Source organism: Triplophysa rosa, linkage group LG5 (assembly GCF_024868665.1).
Source record: "Triplophysa rosa linkage group LG5, Trosa_1v2, whole genome shotgun sequence".
NCBI classification, from domain to species: domain Eukaryota; kingdom Metazoa; phylum Chordata; class Actinopteri; order Cypriniformes; family Nemacheilidae; genus Triplophysa; species Triplophysa rosa.
This window is the reverse complement of record NC_079894.1, coordinates 5,044,909-5,067,950: the sequence shown is the minus strand read 5'-3', so window position 1 is coordinate 5,067,950 and position 23,042 is coordinate 5,044,909. Positions and strand designations below refer to the sequence as shown.

Sequence of the window (23,042 nt, the reverse complement as noted above, 5' to 3'; positions counted from 1 at the left end):
TGGTTTGTATGTTTTGTCTATGTGTGTGTTTTGTATTCTTTAAAACAATTGCCCTGAACAATTTGATATTAACTTCTCCATTATAAAATGTAAACAAATTTGAAGTAACAAAGTAGTTCACGCAAAAATGAAAACTCTGTCATCATTTGCCCACCCTCTTGTCATTTCAAACCTGTATGAATTTCTTTCTTCTGCAGAAGACAAAAGACATTCTGAAGATTGTTGGTAACGCAACAAAGGTGATACCCATTCGCTTCTATTGTATGGACACGAAACCAATGCACATCAAACAATGTTATCCGGTTACCGACATTCTTCAAAATATCTTCTGTTCTGCAGAAGAAAGAAAGTCATACAGGTTTGAAATGACTTTGAAATGAAATGACAGACTTTTCATTTTTGTGTGAACTATACCTTTACTTTAGAAAAAAACTAGTATCTGTACTTCTGAAACACTTATTTCGCTGCCTTAAAATTTTAATTGGCTTTAAGTCATTTCAACTTACTACTATTTCAATTTTCTTACATGTTTTTACATTAAGTCAACTTATCACGTTGAGCAATTTCAACTTCCTACTATTAAACGACAGCAACTCACCAGTAACTTAAAATTACTTGTAAAGCCAATTTGATTTATAAAAAAAAACTTTAAGGGGGCAATTTTCAGGTGACTGTGTACCATGTGATTCAGTTCTCATAGACTACTGCCAAATGACTTGAATTACCTTAAACACCAGCTTTCACATGTCACACTGACAAAGTAAACCATGTCAGGACGACCTGTAAATGTCACAGAGAACTGAGCAGACTGTCAGGCTGAGGAACACACAAGCGTCTGCTCCCCCTCAGCCCCCTGCTGGCTGTTCTCTGCACTGCAGGGGGAGCGGGCTGGAGAAGGCCAAGTTCACTGTCTTTGGTCACCCCCAGCTTTATGAGGTCTTTGGCAGCTTCAGACTCTCCGGCTGAGGCTGCTGGAACTAGTCTGAAGGCAGAAGTCCCTCTGTACTTTTTGGACATATCTCCATGTTCCAGAGCAGAACTGAGGGAGTTTAATTCAACATTTGAGATGTTGCCGTCTATCAGGTTTATAGACTTTCCGGAGAACAACTTTTCGTGGTTGGAATGGTCGTGATTTAAACATGGCTCTTGTGTTCTGTGCTGTGTAGTGTCTGAGGGTGAGACTAGGGGTGGTGAAGAGCTCGGGAGGAGTCGATTTCTCTGTTTGGATGAAACAGACGTCCTAAAGTGGTCTTCGGGTGGACAGGGTTTCAAATGAAATGAGTAAATTCCAGACGCAACTGTTTGATGGTTTGCATCTGGCATCCTTTCTGAATTATGTGGAGACGAAGCAAGTTCACGTGTTTCCCTGTAAGAACAAGTATTTTTAAATAATCACAAGAAATAATAACATCTCAGTAAATGTGTACCGAAAGAACCTTTCCAAGATCCTCTGGGGATTCTTTTAGAGATTTTCACAGACATGCAGTCTAACCTGAGCTGAATTTGTGTTTTTTTTATAGTCAGACTGTTTGTGGTACAGGAGCTGCGCATCAAACTCTGGACCTCCAGATCTCTTTGAATGATCCTTCGTTCCTCTTTGAGTTCTGAAAGACAGCAGAGAAAACAAGAACTCGGTGACGGACAGCTTAGCGGCCGGCTCCACCACAAACCTTTTAAAAATGCATTTTCTGCAGTACAGACGAACGAAACTGTCAATAAAAAAAAAAACTGCGCATCACACATTGCCCCACATTTTTACTCATCCAGAGGAAAAAACGGAAAAACAAAAGAATTCAGAACTGAACCACTAGGTGGTGGTGATGCACAATTCAAAAACCCACTTTTTTACACTTACAGTGACATTCAAAAACAATATGTTTTTAATAATCATTATGATGTACAGTAACATGGGACAAGCGCCAGACCTCTCTTGACCCTGTATAGAAGACCAGCGGGTTTGCAGAATGCGGCGATAAAATGTGCCCTCAAACAATGCAATGTCTTTATATTGTGGTTTAAGTACTCCCAGATGGCTTTTTTCTGAGAGTTTGACATGCGATTTCAATTCTTTTGTCAAGACTTATAACAATGTTTCAGTACATACCTGCTACAGTGGGTTCAGGAGACACAGGTCCTCTTTGCCTGTTGGCTCTCATTATGTTCTCCTGTGAACACACAACCTCTGTCATTACATGTGTAAGTCAATATACTGACATCATTGGAACATCTAATGAAAAGAAATCCAAAACAAATACTTGCCGATCACTGCCAGGCAACAGTTTAGATTTTTAGTTCATGTTTAGCTTATGAGTTTCTTCAAACTTTAGCTGGGACCAGAACTTTTCAGTCTCTCTGTTGTTCATTATGTTGTGCTGTGTTTTTGTGGTTCTCGTTGCATGAGTTTCAGATCCCTTGATTTTCTACTGAGGAATTTCCTGATACAATCTGGAATTTGATTGCAAGCCACCAAGACCCTGAGGCGGCAAAGCAAGCCACACTATTAAACTCTCTCTCTCTCTCTCTCTCTCACCATAAAGGTTTTGAATTCCTTGACGTTTTTCCAAACATAACATTTGCCAAACAAATTAGCTTTTCGCCAATTTTGCCAATTGGAGTGATAATATTGGAAAACTTATTGTGAATACCATCATTCGCCATCATTCTGTGTCATTTGTAAGATATATGTCAGGCTATTAAAATCAGTGAAAGTTCATAGATTGTCGTTTACTTTGTAAATACAGAATATTGTGCAGCTTATATTTTTGGTCCAATATCTTTACTTACTGTAAAGTAAGTAAAGATATTGCATATTATACAATACTTACTGTATATTGCGTCTTATGAAATATACAATTGGACTGCTATGAAACTAAATTCCTCTGCAGCTATACATCTGTAGATGCCAAGTGACTGTGCAGATTAATGTCCACTAGACCCGTAAACATTGGCCGAGTAAGAAAAACCTGAACGTCATGCAAGAGTCGTTGTGCTGTGTTTATGGTTCTCTCTGCATGAGAAACCTTTTCATAGGTTTAGATCGCAGATTTTTGCCTGATACAATCTGGAATTTGATTCCCAGCGAAGCGAGCCTCAATATTATACTTCCTCACTATCACATTTGTGTGAATCCCTGAGGTTTTTCCACAATCCAGCACCAGTACGACTGAAGCAGTTTTGTTTCTAACTTATCAAAGTGAGTTTTCAATCCTGAAGTTCACGCTGAACTGAACGATTCCACAGCTGTGTCCCACTCTTATAAAGAGACTCTTCCACTCCAGACCTCAAACCACATGCTTCTGCTGCAAAGCCATGGATCTCCATTAGCCAACATGTTATATTATGGATGGCAGGGGAGTACTATTATTAGACCAATCTGCCTACAGCTACAGTTTATTTGCTTTGAGTTTCAGCGATGTCATGTTAGACTTGTTTACTGTCTAGCGCGTACTATCATTACACACTCATTTTGAATAAAAGAAAAACAGAGCTCGCAGAGGAAAGGCTCCTCATTGCCAGAATACAGGAGACTTTTTATTTAAGGCCTGTGGTCTGTGGGCAGTGTAGTAACCCCAGAAGAGAGCTGGAAAAGACATCCCAAAGCCACAGTTATGAGGCAGATCACTGAAATGAGTAGAGTAAGGCAGTGAGACAGAAAGCTCTTAATGAAACACTCACTGCTATTACCTCAGTATGGAGAACAACTGAGCAGACGTCTCTCTTTGGGCTGGTCAGCATGTTTACATCAAGGACTACTGTATATTCTTGGCTAATTTCTGATTTGGTTCTGTTCCTCATTCAAAGTTAAACTGTAAATAAATCCGGCACCTGAGGCACAAGTAAAATTCTGTAGAATAACATTTTTTTAACGTAAAATTACGTCTGACATGTTTCTCTGGGGCTTCTGTTTTTTTGTGTTTTTTTCCTGTAATTTTCCGTTTGTTACCGTATTTTAAAAACATGCAAAAAATCTGTAAAAATATCAGTAAAATTACTGTTAAAGAAGATTTAAACTATAATGCATGAGCTGTAGGGACTAATTTTATGATACATACTATACAGTACAGATCATTTGTGTTTAGGTAAAAATGATCATTTTTGTTTCATTCTGTGAACTGCTAACAACATTTCTCCAAAATTTCACATAAAAATATTCATTTTTATCTATTTGCAGAAAATGAAAACTTGACAAATAAGATGCTCTGTATTTTTTCTATTCATATTCACTTTTAAGCCAGTCAACTTTGTACATGTACTGTATTTAGGAAAAGTTTAAAAATCCTTTTTTATGTGATAACCTGGATTTTTACCACAGTGTTCATGTGTCTTTTCATTCTGTCAGTCTTTCACATTTGCTGTTGGATGACTTTATGTCACCCTAGAGGTTTGATTTTGTTGACATTTAACAGACACTGGACTGAAATGGACACAATATCGAAATATGATTAAATGACAATTTAGAATGGTCTCTCGGTTGTTGTTTTTCTGCGGCTGTATATGATGCTTTTACATATTCACTGTAACTACATGAAAACACACAGTGTATCGTTTGAAATTTCTCCTTTTGTGTAACGCAGAAGAACATCATATGAAACAACATCAGGATGAGGAAATGACAAAAGTTTCGTTTTTCGATGAACTAATCTTCCTTCACCATCCAAGGTAATGGTTTGTTGTTAAAAATAACACAGCCTTGTTTGATACTTTGTAAATACCTTGCCTAATGATGTAAAACAGAACAGCAGTGGACATGAATATGAACATGAATTTGAACAGGATGCCAATGGTATGTGTCCAGCAGTCTGGACAAAAAGCCTGGGATACAAACAAATTTCCATCTGCTTGGCACTGAAAGGCCTCACATCTGTGGCAAATCTCTATCATTTGAAAGAGAAGACAACGACGCAGAGAAAGAATGTGGTGTAAACCTGGAGTGCCTCTGGCTGATTCAGAAGAGATCAATCTTACATTGTGCATTTGGCTGCATAGATGGAAAACGTTGAGGGCTGAACCAATCAGATCCACAGTCTACTTTAATATCTGATCTGATCATTGAGACACACTAAGACTGCTCATTTATCCTTCAGATATTGCTATGCAAAACAGATTTTATATGTGGGGATCAGAATATCACAGAGGGCCCTATCGTACACGGCGCAAGGCGTTTTTGCTAGTTTCAGCCCGACGCAGTTCTATTTTCCCGTCCTGGGCCACTTTGTTTAAATAGCAAATGCATTTGTAGATGGTCTGCTCGCGCGCTTTAACCTCACGCACGAGCAGATGTGTGAAGCTAAACTCCCCCCTCCCGACCCCCCTGCCCCCTCTTGCCCCATGCACCACTAAACTCTGACCTCATCCGAAAATTTCCTTCTATTCTGTGCTCTTATTGGCTGTTCTTTCTTCATTATTCAGTCAAAGTCATCCATTTAAAAAAAAAATAATAAAATGTTAGTTTTGTCATGAAAAACATGTATTTTGCACTCAACTGTCCCAAAACTTTTGGCGGTAGTGTATTTGAGGGAACATCCATTTTTAGTGGCGCCTGAATTCACATTGTAAATGATTAAGTGCACTCGTTCAATCACATGGTCCATCACAATAATAATGTACAACCGATATACATCACAGCTAGCCGCTAGCCATAAATTGTGAGGCTTGCGCTAAATTAATTTTCCTGTCTTGGCAGACGATGGCACCTGCAGCCCTAAGTGTCCAATTTACTCAGTCATTTTCATTCTGCCCTTCAAATGGACTATAGTAGTAAACTTATGTAGGGCATAGTAAATGAGGCTATGGGGGGCGATTTCGCACACAGCCCCAGAGTGTGGTCTTTTAACACAGGCCAGTAAGCAACCATGTAGCAGCCAATTAGGGAAGCACCCTAGCAACTACCCAAATATTGTACAGTAGCATCAGCATAGCAATGCCCTAGCAACCACTCACAAGCGACACAGATATTAAGTTATTAAAGTAATTCGCATATAGATCGAAACCCCAAATGAACCCTTACCTTCAGGACCCGCACATCTCTCTCCATGACATCATATTCTTCAGTCAGGACGGATCTGTCAATCAAATTACGTCACGCTTTAATAAAGGATTTAATATACAGTGAGATGCAAACGTAGTTATGACCAGTGTTGGGTGTAACTAGTTACTAAGTAATTAGTTACTGTAATTTAATTACTTTCCCCTTGGAAAAGTAAAGTAAGGGATTACTCTTATTTTTTCTGTAATTTAATTACAGTTACTTTTGATGTAATTAAACCAAATACTTTGTGTAATATATGTGTGTGCAATAGTGGAATTGACATCAAAATTCAAAGTCTAACTTTAAAATCCGTGCTTTAATGTATAATTCTCACATTTGTAATACTTTGGTCAGTTAATAATACTACTTTATGTTTTTATATTTGAAATGAATTAAAAGAGCCGTTTTGTTGTGGTATAATGGTTAGAGAGTCGGACTCGTGACCAGAAGGTTGCCGGTTCGATTCCCAGGGCCGGCGGGTAACAACTGAGGTGCCCTTGAGCAAGGCACCTTACCCCTACTTGCTCCCTGGGCGCTGCAGTGATAGCTGCCCACTGCTCCGGGGGTACGTGTGTTCACCACTTGCTGTGCGTGTGTTCACTACTCTCTGGATGGGTTAAATGCAGAGGTCACATTTCGTTGCCTTGTACATGTGCAATGACAATAAAGTTGAATCTAATCTAATCTAATCTTAACTAATCAAGGTTGATATAGAAAGTAATTAGTAATAAGTAACTAAATACTTTTTGGAGAGCGTAATTTGTACAGTAATCTAATTACACTATTGAATATGTAATTAGTAACTAATTACTTTTACTTACCCAACACTGGTTATGACATAACCAAAAATTATATTATTGCATAAGAAAACATACTTCCACAGAAGCAAACAAAATTCTCAAATCACAAATCATCATTTGTGAAACCCATGTTAGCTGTAATGCATGTTTACATTAAAACAAAGTGGACATATGCCAAATACTATGATTCTAAACTTCATTTGTGGTACAGTTACATTTCATACAGTCCTTTTCAACTTCTCGTTTTTACTTTCTTTCGATGTTTTCTTTACTCAAAATACTGCTTCATGAACACTGTTAACAAGTCACTAGAAAATGTTGAGTTGTAGAGGTCTGAAATATTTTGCAGAGAACAGGTCAGCGTGCAGATGAAGACTGGCCTAGTTTTTCTCTATTACATGACCGTCGTAGTTCCCTTCAATTTTCTTTTAAGGCTGAGGAATCTTACATATGTCGGGTCTGCTATTCATTTGATCACAATGGAGCCTTTTGTTCTGATGGATCGAGCGTCGCACTAATTACCCTCCCTCTATCTCAGTACCCTGCTTTCCTGCTGAGCAGGGCTTACTGTGTGCATTCCTTTTGGCTGGGTGGAGACCTGCAGATCCAGAACGGGGAGGATATGGGGAAGAGAGGGTAGCAGAGGGGTTCAGTGGGAGAGGAGCTTCGAGTGTAAACCCGCACAAAAGTATTGTGGTGATGAACCATGATCATGCCCTGTAAAAAATGATTTGTTGTTTTTTGTTGTTTCAACTTAAAAAAAATAAGTTACCTTGTTGCCTTAAAATTTTAAGTTAGTTCAACTTAAAAATATTAGTCAACACAACGAGTTTGCAACAAATTCATTAAGTGAACTAATATTTTTAAGTTGAACTAACTTAAAATTTTAATGCAACAAGGTAACTTATTTTTTTAAGTTGAAACAACAAAAAACAACAAATCATTTTTTACAGTGTGGTAGTAAATGATTGGCTGTTTGGATATTAGATAATAAGTGATACAGTCCTGGATGTACAATAATGTATAAGCTGTGATGGAAAGATGGAAAGAGAAGGTGAGAAGGTGCTTGTTTGCACAAGACGCTTGTCTGGTCTGGATCCACTGCCAGTAGGAGCACGCGATGAGCAAAGCACGGAGAATTGGACCCTGAGGAATGTGCGCTCCACAATAATAACTTCAGCACGGCACAACAGGAGCAAACCAACAATTTTGCTGGCTAAAAAGCCATTGTGTTATGCACACTGCCTGGGGTGTAAACAAATGATTCTGATATTATCTGCCTGATAAAAAAAGTAATTGGATTTGTTATGTGAATGGGATTACGCCTGACATTTTACTGTGTTGTACAAAGTTTTTATAATGTGCTAAAGCGATACTGCCGCACACATTCTGACTTTCATTCTGAAAGATCTCACCTGAGATGGGACACCACCTCATCTATATGGGTGATGTTTAACTTGCGTTTTAAAGCTCTGATCTCGTCCTCGCAGCTGGAGTGAGATGAGAGGCTGGAGTATGATCTGAGAAAAGAGATGTAATCACATGGACAATGTTACAAATTCTCTTCATCTAGAGGACAATATTATCAATTCCCTGCGGAGAGGAGTTGGCTTGTTGGCGGGTCAGAATTAAAGACAGATTAAAGATGGGATTTGGCGTTTAATTGAAAAGACAAGCAAACATACGCAACGTTAAAGATTTGCAGAATTTAAGAAAATACACAGAACATTTTATTAAAGTTTTGACACGTGTGTAGTTTTTCCAAAATGTCCCCAAAACAGCATAAAAGAAAGCTTAAAATGGAATGGAGTGGAAATGGAGGGGAGTGATTACAGAATGCTTAATTCGCAACCAGTTATGTTTTGAGACACTGACCTGCTCCCAATCTCGCTCAAGCTTGATGGGGGTCTAGAAGGTGATTTGGCAGTCTCACACCAGGTGTCGGGACTCTTCTGCCTCTGTGCGCTACTGCTGCCCAGTGCATAACTCACCACAGCGGGACTGTACTGGGTCATGATCTCCTCAGCGTCCCTGACACATATTTAATGACAGTGAGAATGACAGACCGTTGAAGTAGACAGTGACACCACAGTCTCAGTGCGAAAATCTAGCACAGTAATACTTAACCAGGGGTGCATGCAGTATTGGGTAAGTTACTGTTGATTTATGTCATTGTATATGTTCTCAATTGATCCTGTGAACTAGTTTCTGGAAGTGGGCGGGGTGACACACCGGTGCACAATCATTAATAAATGGCCACTGTTCACTCTCAATGAGATGGTGCATGTAGGCAAAACGAATCTTTGACTGTCTGTGTGCTAAGTTTTTATCCTCCGTTATGAGAACAGGCATTTCTAGCTCTTTTGGGGATGGCTGTGCCAACAGTTACTCTGAAAAAGTAAATAATTACTAGTTACTAATTACATATTCAATAGGGTAATTAGATTACTTTACAAAGTACTCTATCCACAAAGTATTTAATAACTAATTACTTTCTATTTATCCTACATCAACCTTGATTAGATGTGATTAGTTAAGTGATTCAAGGATAGACATGAAACGGCTCTTTTAATTCATTCAAATAAATAATATAAAACCACATAAAGTAGTATTATTAACTGACCAAAGTATCACAAATGTGAGAAGGATACATTAAAGCATACGTTTTAAAGTTAGACTTAGAATTTTGATGTCATTTCCACTATTGTATATACTACACAGTATTTAGCTGAATTGCATCAGAAGTAACTTTACATTACAGAAAAAATAAGAGTAATCCCTTACTTTACTTTTTACAAGAGAAAAGTAATTAAATTACAGTAGCGAATTACTTAGTAACTAGTTACACCCAACACTGGGTGCATGTATTAAAGGAACAGTTCACCCAAAAATGAAAAGTCTGTCATAATTTACTTAACCTCATTCCATCCCAAATCTAAACAACTTACTTCATTTCGACACAACCTTTTTTTTAATAAAATGCACATAATTTTATGTACGTACATACACTGTTGGAAAAAAACTGTGTATTTTTACAGCACACTTTTGCACCTAAAGAATGCAAATTAGTACCTCAAATGTATTCATTGGTACCAAATATTCACCTTAACATTAAAGGGTACAGCCCCAGTGATAGCTTTTGTACCTTTTTTATGACAATGTATACACGGTTTCATTGCATGCACGCGCCTGGCCCGAAGTTAAATTTGGGCCACAAAAGCGTGCATGTGCAGTAACGTTTGTTTATGTTTTTTGATTGAGTTATTATTACTTAATCAAAACAACCCAACTTTAGTTTTGGAATGCACAATAAAAAAACATGATTTTTGAGTTATCTATTTTTGCAAATTAACTCTTTACATATTGAATCTCCATCAAACAATAGTTGTGTGAGAGAAATGTTTAATACTCCTCCTTTAAGCAAGTTTTCGAGAGAAAACTAATGGGACGAAAAGATTTTGCTTTATTAAACCAATGAAACAAAACGTATACCTTAATCAGATTTCATTTTTAACAAAATTCACTTTCAGCTCTTTCCCCCCAAAAATCTCCATAAAGAACTGTTCAAATTTGTCTCAGGTGACTCATTAAAGACGCTTGCAGAGTCTGTTTTTAATCTACTTTTGTACTCTAAAAGTGAATCATTATAACAATAAAACTCTAAATGTCTACTGAAAACGCAGAATGTAATCGGATCTAATATAATACAATATTAAAGCAGCACATTTTTTTTCGGTTGTCAGTAAAAAGGGTACAACAGAGTTCTACTCACTCAAAAGTGATGTTTTCATTCGCTAATCTAAGACCACTTCATAGGAATTAAAATGGACGCCTTTTTGTATATATTATTGGAAAGAAGAAATAAAGATTTGCATTAGGCAGACATTCAGCGTTTCATTCGGAAGGAAAGTTTAAATTTAAAAAACAATCGCAGACTGACAGCTTTATTTAAGCACCATTAACCAAATCCACCGGTTCCTTCTAACCTCCCCTTAAACAATAATACTAACATATGAGGCAGAAGAGCTATATTACAGGATAACGTTTGCTTGAACAGCCTGAAATCCAACAAAGATAAGCCAAGCTAAAGGTCTTTTCTAACCAAATGCCATTAATCACATCGTAGTGTTGTGTATCACTTATTGTCCCACTTTCACAGGACAAGCCTTTCTTTTTCACAGGATACAGTTTACATGTTTGTGTGACTTTTGTAGCCTGATGAAAAGAGCCAGGAGACACATTAACAAGTTTCTCTGACTCAGCTCGGTACAAGCAGAATCTGAAATCTCTGTTCTGCTCGTACGGGAAAGGGGGGGTAATGACAGAAACAGAGGCTACATTGTGGGCACAGATCTATGAGCAGTGTTCACAGGGACAAGAATCCGCCCCTGCCAACAAAGATGGCACAGAAGAGCCGCCACGTCAAAACGTTGAGAATGAAAAATCCAACAATGCATACGGGTATAAAAAAAGAGGCCCTTTGAAAACGCCCCTCCATCTGCACTGATAAATCACTTACATGTGAAACACACTGCGCTGTGCACACAAGTTTCTCTTTGCGGCCTTCCTGAGCTGATTGTGTCGTATCATTCTCCAGAGATTTAGGAACCTTTCTTTGGTTGGCTTTTAAAGACTCGGCCATTTGCAGTTCACACAGATGAACTAAGGTTCCCTCTCAAAGCCCATTCAGCGGAGGCTACAGCATAAAGAAACAGGTGCAGCTTGACTGCAAACAGCCACAACAAATCACACATACAAGAACTCAGACCACACAAGAGGGAGGGGAGCTATTTGACAAGGAGGGTAAAATGCTGCTAACTAGATCCATTAAATCAATTCCTTTCAAAAGATCTCTTGCCCATGGTAAAGGGCTTAAAACACCATTGAGTCTTTGGTTTCCTGCTTCGGCCTGCGTCAGGTGCCAGGAAAACTCCAGAACTGGAGCAATATGAAAGGGAAGTAATCCACATTTGTCCTGATTTACAGCAAGGGCTATTAGTGACGTCATAAAAGAAACAAAGTCTGAGAAAGTTTTAGCAATTTTGCTATATGCTTTTGTCATTTTACAATTTATTGGTTTATTTTTAATGTTGCTGAATACGATTAACTAATTTTTATTTTAGTTTTTGTTTATTATTATAATTTTACTGCTTTAAACTTATTTATTTTTATTTATTTATCTAATTTATTTTTGAGGCAACATTTCAATTTTTCCTTGAGCTAAGTTTTTCCAATAATTTTTAGGTCAATATTTGATTTCAATGTACAGGAACGTTTTCAAAGTTTTAATTTTAGTAAACTAAAATAACCTTCAAAAATCCGAATTTTGTCATTTTTTACTCACCCATATGACATTCTAGGTTTAAGACCTTAATGCGTCTTTGAAACACGTTTTGAAAACGACGAGAGTACTTCATGTGCGCAAAAGAAACCAAAATAACGACTTTCATCAACATATTCTTCCCAGTCAGTTTACGATGTGCGTTCATGAGAGGACCACGACAAACAATAGAATGCCTGTAGATTATTTCTGATGACAAGCAAAAGAAAACGGCTTGGCTAAACTTGTCCCTCCGATATTTTGAATTTAGACTGCGATACCAAACTCAACCGCTAGATGTCAATGTACCGTACGGTCATTAATACCAATCAACAAATTGTTTATTTAATAAAATGAACATACAACACATTTCAACAAATCATTTATTTAATACAATTATTATACAATAAAATAATAATATAAATTAATATTAACATGAATGAATTAAAATATAAATAGTTATATTATTAGCCACTATAGCCAAACACAGACCGGAAGTTACCTGCAGTCCATGCGCGCGTCAGATGAAACAGTCTATAGCGGATTTAGAGGGTGTTTTTTCTTTTTGCGTATTTATCTAAAATAAAAGCTTTAGCATCTTTAGTGTTGTCTCTTTCCTGTACTGTTAATATTGTCCGCAACTCAAATGTTTTGGTAGGTGTAATGTTAAATTTGTTTTATAGCATAACTATATGGCAACCGTTTCTCCATTGCCGTGTTTTGACAGAAACTATGGTGGAATGCTGAGTATTAACACTTAGGTAAGGGTGACGATTAAGACCTTTCTTGCAACGCTCTTAAAGAAATCCCTTACCTTAGGGATATTCTTTTTTGCAGGAAAACCCTCACTTAAGGGCATTCATGCAACCAGGCACTACTCCTTACAATAGTGTGCCATAACTGCCATGACGCAAATGAGTGCATTTTATTTACCCAAACTTAATATAATATTATATTAAGTTATAATATTCAATATAATAAAACAGTACGTAATTGACCGAAATTGGATTTACCAGCAAAAAAATCATGCAAAAGTAAAAGTAATGCATCATTTGTCATGTGAAACATTAAAAATTAGAACCTACACACATTCTTTTCACTATCTAGCAGGTTGCTGAGAGAAATTGCCCCTCTGGTCTGACTGGTACCTGTAAATATCTTCTTGTTTAGGACGTTTAAATGCCCTTCCTAATGTTACATTAGACAAGGGCCCACAGTGAGCCTGTGTGGTACAAAGTAACCTTTAAAACCTACGTAGCTCACTAGACAACAAATTTAAATGTAAACTTCGAATTTAAACAGAACATGACCTGTCAAACAAACCAGATGCAGTCTTGACTGCTGACGTAGTTAACCTGCTTCACTTCATTCTAATGAAACAGTCTTGCTTCTGTGCCTTGTCTGAGCCTTTAAAGTAAATAATTGATCGGCAAGCATTCTTTAAAGCTATGCTACATTTCAAAAGCAAAGCCCTGACCTATGAACTCAACCCCCCGAGCAGCTACACAGAATACTTGGGGTTTCCATTAAGGTCAGCACATTCATTCATCAAGTAAGGGAAAGCCGTTAAAGCGTGGGATACTCAGATTAAAATCAAGTTAAAACAAGTTATTCAGATCTTCCTTTGCAACAGTTTTAGGAATGCGTGTAATATTTAATAAACAATGATGACAGACACCTCAGAATGTGGCTTTGGAGTTACAGTTGCTTATTGGTTATTAATATTCATGTCTATCAAAAAGATTGTAGTGTTCCATAATGCTTTAATGTTATTAGCTTCAGGTTTTTCTATATTGACATATTTTCTATTAAACCTTTTATGCATAGAGTTCACAGTATCTCTTCAAACGTAAACAAAACGCATGCTGTCCACTCAACTGGACATTTTTAAATTCTTGTTATACATTTCAGTGGCAATAACTCCATGAAAAATGCGTTTGTAATAAATAAATGCATGAAAAGGTTAAAACAAGAAAATTCAAGGAAACCTTTGACTGAACAACAGTTAACAAAATTGAAGTATACGTCAAGTTCATTTTATTAAGTATACTACAGCAAAGTTCAAGTATATTTTCAATTATTTTAAGTAGTAGTATAATCGTTAATGTACTATTTGAATACGTGGGACTAAATGGGCCCACTTTAGTTTATAAAACCATACTAATAATACACGTAAACAAACGCACACAACACTGGTCCAGATGCACTTGCTGTTTCAGTTTTTTAACACTACACAAATGCTGGAATAAAATGCAACTACAGAGCATTTAGAACTGAATCGAAATCTTAAATGCAAATCTTTATTAAAATATGTGGAAAAAATAAAAACTGAAACAGACAGACTACAAGGCGCAAAACTCCAATTCTGTTTTTAATTAGTTTTAGCCTTTAGTATTAGTATTAGTCTTTATTAGTACAAGTTATTAGAGTATGCCCTGCATTCGAAATCGCCTAGTTTCCTACTTTATAGTAGGCGAAAATCACTATGAGTCATGACTAGTATGTCCAAAACCTCAGTATGCACAAAACAGTAGGCAAGAAATACCCGGATGGTCTACTGCTTCCGCCGAGATTTGTGAATGTGCATCGGATGGACACTTCTCTATCCCATGATGCCACGAGAGCTGAGCAACGATCAAATATCAAAAGTTGATCAAATAAAAATAGCGGAAAACTTTAAAGTCGGCATGAAACTGTAGTAGCGATAGAGAAAAAAATGTAGGGCGGAACTTGATTTCGTCCACCAAGAACCGATTGGATTGATCCGTTTTTCAAATGTAAGTACCGACGGATGAATTTCTCGTGACTAAAGTAACGCTTACATACAGCTTGTTTTTAATACGTCATAGGTCAAAGAGCATATGGGTCACATGACAATAAAACATGGCAGATGTCCAAAATGTATTCATACAACCAAAACACATACTACATAGAACGTACTGTTTAAACGGTCGATGGGTACTTTAAATCAGTACGTACTGTCATAGTATGCGATTTTGGAATTGTGGAACGATTTGTCCCTGGTTTTTAGACAGGCCTTTTTACTCTCTTCGTTCAAATCTCTCCCATCTGTTCGCCTTGGCTTTTAATACCTGATGTTGACATTTTGATTGTTTTAGTGTGTCTGGAGTCTTTTATTGTGTATTTTATGTCTGTATTAGTTTTGATTTATTTTCCTTTGGTGGTTGTAAAGTGCTTTATAAATAAAGTTTGCTTGCTTGTTTTGGCTATAAATAGTTGATGTTGTAATATTTGAGGCTTGATGACGTTGTGTTGGTGTTACTATTGACAATCAATATGGTGTATCAGTAATATTAGAGGATTGTATAGTGTTTTCCCTTACCTGCCATGTCTGGCTGCTCTTTTCCTCAATGTAAGCAGCAACAGTTGAATCTCAGCCTTTAGCAACTCTTTAATAGCCGGGGGGTCAGCCAGAGGGAACGCTGGGGTTTCTGGCCTGCTGCCCTGCTCAGAGTAATGGATCTCCAGCCAAATGTTCTCCCACATCTCCACCTAGAACAGGTCAATGGAGGGAATCCGCAGAGAACTTTACAGGAGTTTGTCATTTGGCTCAGGTTTGCATGGAATGCACTTTTCAAATCTATATTACAAGCTGCTGTACTATACATATAGACATCGCAGCAAGTGTATCTAATCTGAAATCTCTTTAAAGTGCATGTAGAAAACTGCTTGTTTTATAACTTCATTGCATTCGGCAGATCCAAGATATAGATTTTTTTTCAATGCATTCTCAACCCATGAACCATGAACTTGGCACGGCTAATGCCATGTTCTACCACTGGAGCTACAGGAAATGTCAGGGTGAATAAAAAACCCCGCTACAATATGCTTGCAAACCCCTGTGAAAAATAACCAGAGACGAAAATGAAAGCCTGTCACGGCTCTGGCAGACAAAGTCTGCTCCCCATTACCAATCTCCACACCTGACCTGGGACTTTCAACCATCCCCTCGGACTCTGAAAATACACTTCAAAGCTTGTCGAAAGCAGTGCAAGACGGAGCAAAAACAGCTCCCTGAGAATACTGATCCCGCTGTGCCTGCACGAAACCAGCTTCAAGCCGAAATAACTCTTCTGAACACAGACTAGCTGCCTTCCTCTCATTTCAACTGCAGCCTCTGCAGAGCTTGGTGTTCATGATGTGCACATCCACCAGAGAGACGTTGCCGTGAGAATTTGCCTGAGCTAAATTCGGGGTCTTAAACCTTGATACGAAAGACTCTTTTATTTTCTTGTTTGTTGACTGTTATCTTTTGATTGAATGACTTTTCCGAGTGACAAACTCAAGGCAACAGAGAGACAGGGAGAAAATAAAAACAAGAAGCTTGTTTTTAAAACTTCTTCGTTTGACAGAAAGTTAGAAGTGTGTCTTGGGTTCAAATGAGGTCAAAGACAGAGACATTAGTGTCAGAGTTCAAAAAAATTCTTACTAGAGAAACTTACATTGAACGATTATTCAATGGTCGAGAATCAAATAATCCTTTGCCGGCATATGCTCAGGTTTCATAATGATTATTCATATTAATATGATTTGTTCTAAAAAAAAAACATTTTGATGCAATATATACATTCATGGTTAGGCTATTGCCTTTTCATGTAAAAAGGAAATAGATCTTAAAAGTATTTAACAGGTGTGCACAAACAAACAGATAGGACTTTTAAACACATGGTCATAAATCCTACTTAGTGTTCAGCGGAAGGACGAAATGGATGCATCACATCATTTTTTTCTAGCTGCCTCCCACAAATTCCATATGCATATGGTGGTCTGTGAGTATATAGTCAGAACATATGGAGTTTTTGGAAAGTAATTAATTGTTGAAAGAGCCAGCTCTGAAACCGATCTATGTAGGTATGGCTTGCATTCCAGGCACTTATAGGCTCGGTAAGATAAAGCACTCTTGGGAGCTGTAATTCAAAACTAGTTTAAAGTGACACTAACACACTTTTTTATTTGGTGCCAAAAGTTATAAAAGAAAGTTGCATGTATGAATGCAGAGCACCAAACACTGTAACCCTGACGGCAAGGGTTCATCTTGCCTACGCTTCAGAGCAGATGATGTCTTTCAAAACCATAAATCCAACACGAATGCTATACTTTAAACACTGACAATAAGCTAAGTGATTGGAACTAATTTAATATATTTTCAAGTATGCTTTTGCTAGACAGATGACATACAAGACTCATTTACCTCTGCATATAAGTCTTTGCACGTATCAACCAGGGTATTTCCAAGGACTGCTCGAATCTCAGGAAGCTCGGAATAGGGAACATGTTCCTTCACTATATTCCACACAGATTGTTGGCGTTGGAAATTGTCCATGAAGCCTCTATTTCCAAAGCCAAGCACAAAAACTCATCACTGATGTGCATTCAGTTTGTCCATACTGCAGGCGAAGTAGCTGGAGATAAATTCAAATAGATAGCATAGAAGTGTGTGACCCAAAGTTAACTTCCGGTGGACTTCCGCAAAGAATCAATAACTGTTGAGTAGTTTTAATTTAATTTAATACAATTAATATACAATAGAATTTTGATATAAAATAATATTCATATAAATGTAAAATAAATTGTTGTATTATAACCAAACACATACCGGAAGTTAACTTTGGGTCAGGCGCGTGTGTCCAAAAGCATATTCGAAGTAACGGAGGATATGACAGCCTGAACATGACGAATAAGCATGATTGATAGGCTTTACCAACAATGCTACATTAATCTTTGGTGGCAGTAAACTTACACATCATATAACAAAAAAAAGACGTTAAAATGCCATGCATCTGTACATGCTTACGCAATTATTTTACAAAAAGCAAATATTCCCACAGACGGATCTCACCCGAGCAAACGCCGCTTCCTGTATCCCGGACGTAAACACCCCTGCTGTTATGGAAACGAGCTCGCGCAGTCATGTGATTGGATGAAGCTCGGGATAGTCTTTAAAAGACAAATACAAAAAAATGCATATACCCAAAGATGAAAAAGCAGCGTGTTAAGTACAAAAAGAGTTAAATGGTATGTGTTTGTTTACTTTGTCATTTTCAAACAGGCTACCTACATTTAAATAACTATTATCATTTTAAATTCAAGGGAACATATACAAATGTGCGATGAAGTGAATTGCTCATAAAACCACCGCCTATCAATATTCTGGTATTTGGCTGTCACGTGTAAGTTGAAACATAACCCAGGAGGCGTTCAACTCCGCGCGCAACAGCTCCTTGAAAGCGCGCACAGCCTGCATTCATTTCGATCATGAAACTTTAAATCTTTTTCAAACGTTTACCTTCTTTAGTTAACTCTCTATTTATTGAAAACAAAACAATTTATGGTCGTGGTGCATTTAGAAGTCTTATTTTCTCTTTTAGAAGTTTGTCGGTGATGGGCATGGGTGTACCAATGGTGAGTTTTCTCTGGCTCACCCTGCTGATCAGTGGACGGTGTGCTTTGGCTTTTTCGGTCGCCGGACAGCACGAGACGACCTGTGAGGCGAACGGCAGCGTGTACTATGTGGGCGAATGGTACTTTTTAGACTCGGATCCTTGTACTCAGTGTGAATGTACAGCAGAAGGACCCGCATGCTCGAGGACGGAGTGCACATCCCTGCCGGCCGCCTGCATCCATGTCAGCCATTACCCGACAGACTGCTGCCCGAGATGCGAGAAGATCGGCTGTGAGTACGGCGGCGAAGTTTACGAGCTGGGCCAGCAGTTTCAGGTAAAGTCGAAATAATACACAGCAATATGGGACATATGCGTAGGCTATTCATTGACTAAAGTAGCCTTCTAAAACCATTTAAACCTTTAGACTTGACAAATATAACTTTTAATGATGTCATGCACTTGCTGTGATCTTGTTTTCATTGTTGTATTATGGGCTAATTAACGTTCTCGATTGAAATGTTGGTGTTACGTGTATCACAGGCCTAACAAAATACCAAATTAAAAACACTTGTTTTAAGAATACTAGCTATAAAAGTATAATGTTTAATATTTAAAGAATATACTTTGATTATTTTAAGTTTAGCTAAATTATAAAAAAAGTTTATTTGCAACTGCATGAACGTTGTAGTAGTTCTTACATGATATTGTTTCAAAATCACTGAATTGTGCACAAAGAATAATGCAAAATATTTAGCGCCATCACGTGGTTAATGATCAAAATGACCCGTCCAGAACGTTTCCAGGTATTGTGTGAAAATGTTTTCTGTGCTCGTTTTCTTATCTGGTGTAGGCATTAGAGAAATCAAAGCCTTGGCAGGATGGGATATATTTTTGTTAACGTCAACAAAAACAGTTTCTTACTTCTGAAACATAATTGTTTGATTTGAGCCAATTTCTTCCATACATCTATCTATTCCTGGCCAGTTTTCATTGTGAAAGTTTAAATGTAAGACAGGTAACCTAGTATAAGCTTTCCTTTGTTCTTATGGGCAAGACAAAGAACAAATCTAATGTTGTCATAAAGGGCAATTTAATACTCCGTATGAAGAATTGAAGAATAAAAGATCTCGGGTGGCACAGGCTTGGAAGAAGTGCTTATATGTGCTTCATTATCTCCCTGATTTGGTTATTATGGCTAATGGGGGATCCCCGAGGAGAAAATTGAAGCTTTCTGACAGACTCAGAGGAATACACTTTGCCTGAGCTGACATCCTTTTCTTCCAGTCCATTTAACCCGACTTCCAGTGCTGAGCCACAGGTGGTAATGCTGCTCCCGCTTAAACAGCGAGGAGGGGGTGGAATGATCATGCTCTTCACATTTTAAAATATTAAGGCTCTGTTGGATTGCCACAACACAAACATGTGTTTTGCTTACAGCCTTGCAGTTTTGGGTCTGGATATTCAACCTTCTAAAAGAATATAATAATTTACATTGCAAAAAAATATATCTCATGTTGTGCATTTATTTACAGCCATCAGCGTGTGAGCAGTGCACTTGTGACAGCGATGGTATCGTCAATTGTCTGGTAGCGGACTGTGCCCCTCCACCATGTGTTAACCCAGTCTATCAAAAAGGAAAATGCTGTCCAGAGTGCAAGGATGGTACGTTTTTTAGAATATAGAAAAACAAGTATATATATATATATATATACATATATATGTATGTGTGTGTGACCCTGGACCACAAAACCAGTCATAAGGCAGGCCATGGCTAAGAAGCAGGTTAGTTTTAACGCTGTCTATTGGCTTACCGTTGTAATGATATTGTGGAGAGTAAATGAACCAGAAAGTAGAAATTCTAAGCTTTACCAAGATATCAAACTTGAGTAGGTAATTCCCAAAGAGCGGGCAGCAGCAGGCGTGTTTCCGGCCATTTTTGCTGCATCCACTCACAAAAATAAAGTTTTGATATATTTACGGTAGGAAATTTACAACATATCTTCTTGGAACATGATCTTGACTTTATATCCTAATGATTTTTAGCATAAAAGAAAAATCAACCATTTTGGCCCATAAAATGTATTGTTGGCTATTGCTACAAATATACCCATGCTACTAATGACTGGTTTTGTTGTCCAGGGTCACATATATTATAAGCTTGTTGTAATAAGCTTTACATATGTGTATTTGCATTAAGTGCATTACAAGTGCCATGCCAATGCAATGGGACGTTCCTGTAGCCTCCATACATGTTTGATGGGTACACTTGCATTTGGTCTTTGCATGTGATATCTTCATTTAATTCATTTGATTTTCAGATGTTGGGCCATGTGTTCATAGAGCCACTCCACAGTTTCTGTACATGCAATAAGAGAACAGGTCTTATAAATTTAGCTGTAATGCATGAAGGCAATTATAGTGTTTACTGGGAGCAGAGATGAGGCAGGTATGTGGACAGCTAAAACAACTCCAAAAAGTGCATCCATCGATCAAAGAACTGCTCGACACGGCTCCGTGGTCTTAACAAAGGTCTTCTGAAGCGAATGGATGCGTTTGTTTAAGAGAAATATCCATATTGACAGCGCTATTAACGTTGATGTCTAGTTTCTGTTATCCGTCGGCTGCACGTGAACCTGAGGCTTGTTTTTCCGGCAAATGACAGTGACGAAAGCTCCCGTGCAGAGATGATGGTATCCTATTGGATCAAAACGAAAAACGCTGCGTTCGTCACCGGAACTCATGACACGCCTGCATCATTTGCCTGGTGACATATTGTCTTGTGAAACGAATCGACCATTTTTTGCAGTAAACTGAAGCGGTTTTCTACAGCTTGAGCCAAACGTCCCGATCGCAGAATACAGCTTAGAATTGTAAATAACAATCGATTCACTTCACAAGACATCAATATGTCACCAGGAGCTGCAGTGATGACGCTTGTGTTGGATATACTTTATGTGCTTTTAGAAATCTTGACCCCATTTACATCCATTATATGAAGCACAGAGGGCTGCGGATTTACCTAAAAAGCTTCTTTATTGATCTACTCAAGAAAAAATATCACCTACATCTCGGATGGCCTGAGGGTGAGTAGATAAACAAGAAATTTGAATTCTAGGATGAACTATCGCTTTAACCACTAAGAAGATCAGACAAACTGTATTGCATTGGTCAAACTAACAGATGATCCTGATTCCTGAAGGTTGGTTTATCCAATGATGCAATGTCAACAGTAGTCTGGGATAAGGCATCAACATGAACAAATATCCCATATCACCTTTAACTACCTCACTAATCATCTCTTTTCCCCCCAGGGCCCAACTGCTATGTGGATGCTTCTAGGACCAAGGTGATCCCAGCAGGCGAGGCAGTGTGGGTTGACTCCTGTACCAAATGTCGATGTCACAACTGGCAGGATGCGGGTTACTGGGAGGGCTACCTGCTGGCGACTTGTTCGCGTGTCCAAAACTGCCTCTGAAAAAGTGTGAAAAGAGGTCAGACATAGGGACATCTGCCATCCCTATTAATAGAACACAACAGAGACTAGCCTATAAGTTTAGGACACATGTTATTTGTCTAGCATTTGTCTTACAGTATGTTAACTAACCACTTAACATTCCAGTTGTTAATGTAAAACAAGTTGGTATAATATTTTTTAATTCTGTATTTTTGGTGTAATAGCACGAACAGCAGCACTTATTTCAAAATAGAAATAATGACATTCTTTGCCATATAACGTTTTATACATAATACAAAAATCAAATGAATTATGAGTAGAGTTTTTGACTTGAGGGACATTCCCAAATGACAAAGATAATAGAGTTTAGGTCTGAGACACCTTTCTGGCATGGTTAAAAATAGCACAGCGAGCATATTTGCTTGTTTATTTGTATTTTAGTGGCTATGGTAAAGTTGTTTTAAAACACGTTGTGCATTTTCACTAAGCTTCACAATTGCAGATGTTAGGATTATCCGCTAGTCTTTATTATCATTATCTTTAAGTTTTTTTGTTGGTGTTTTTTATATGATTTAAAGTAGCATGTACATTTATATACCTATTCTGCTCCCAAAGCCTGGAAACCAAAGTATCTTGACACTGTATGATTTACATTACTGTCATGCAGGCATGGAAACAGTTAATGTAGCAATAAAGAAACCAATCATATATGAATTGTACTGTATATGAACAAAGCAGGCTCATTTTTGCTTCATCACCATTTAGACGGTTATTGACTGATGTGGTAATGTTATTTTTTTCAAAGCATGTATTTGTTATAAAGACACAGAATGTACACAAATATAAAAGTGATCCATGCGGCTTGTTTTATCATCCTGTAAACTGTTAAGTTGCATCGTGTTTGTGTTGCTTTTTCTACTAGTTTATTGCAACAACATTGCAACATTTGAAGGGAAAATTATATTTTTCTACACTGACAGCTTGCATATACAGCTTATACATGTCAATTGGACTAAAATATGTTATATCCATTATG

At 37.7% G+C, this 23,042-nt stretch overlaps 2 protein-coding genes across 3 annotated transcripts; one reads left to right on the top strand and one right to left on the bottom strand.

Moving 5' to 3' along the window:
• Positions 1-87: 87 nt before the first annotated feature.
• On the bottom strand, positions 88-21,949 carry ccdc24 (coiled-coil domain containing 24). Its single transcript, XM_057333238.1, has 11 exons — positions 21,837-21,949; positions 18,009-18,106; positions 17,766-17,833; positions 17,361-17,571; positions 15,492-15,661; positions 8,704-8,859; positions 8,244-8,348; positions 6,008-6,062; positions 2,105-2,165; positions 1,493-1,604; positions 88-1,366 (listed from the first exon to the last, which is right to left on the bottom strand). Exons 4-11 carry the CDS (start codon positions 17,490-17,492, stop codon positions 790-792), a joined length of 1,368 nt encoding a protein of 455 aa, XP_057189221.1. The 5' UTR covers positions 17,493-17,571; positions 17,766-17,833; positions 18,009-18,106; positions 21,837-21,949; the 3' UTR covers positions 88-789.
• zgc:113531 (uncharacterized protein LOC541359 homolog) lies at positions 18,090-22,899 on the top strand. 2 transcript variants are annotated; one of them, XM_057333241.1, is made up of 4 exons: positions 18,090-18,184; positions 18,538-18,886; positions 20,085-20,214; positions 21,864-22,899. In XM_057333241.1, exons 2-4 carry the CDS (start codon positions 18,551-18,553, stop codon positions 22,025-22,027), a joined length of 630 nt encoding a protein of 209 aa, XP_057189224.1. In that variant the 5' UTR covers positions 18,090-18,184; positions 18,538-18,550; the 3' UTR covers positions 22,028-22,899. The 2 variants fall into 2 exon arrangements, with proteins under 2 accessions (XP_057189224.1, XP_057189222.1); XM_057333239.1 differs by lacking the exon at positions 18,090-18,184 and having other exon boundaries at positions 18,363-18,886.
• The last annotated feature ends 143 nt before the right edge of the window (positions 22,900-23,042 follow it).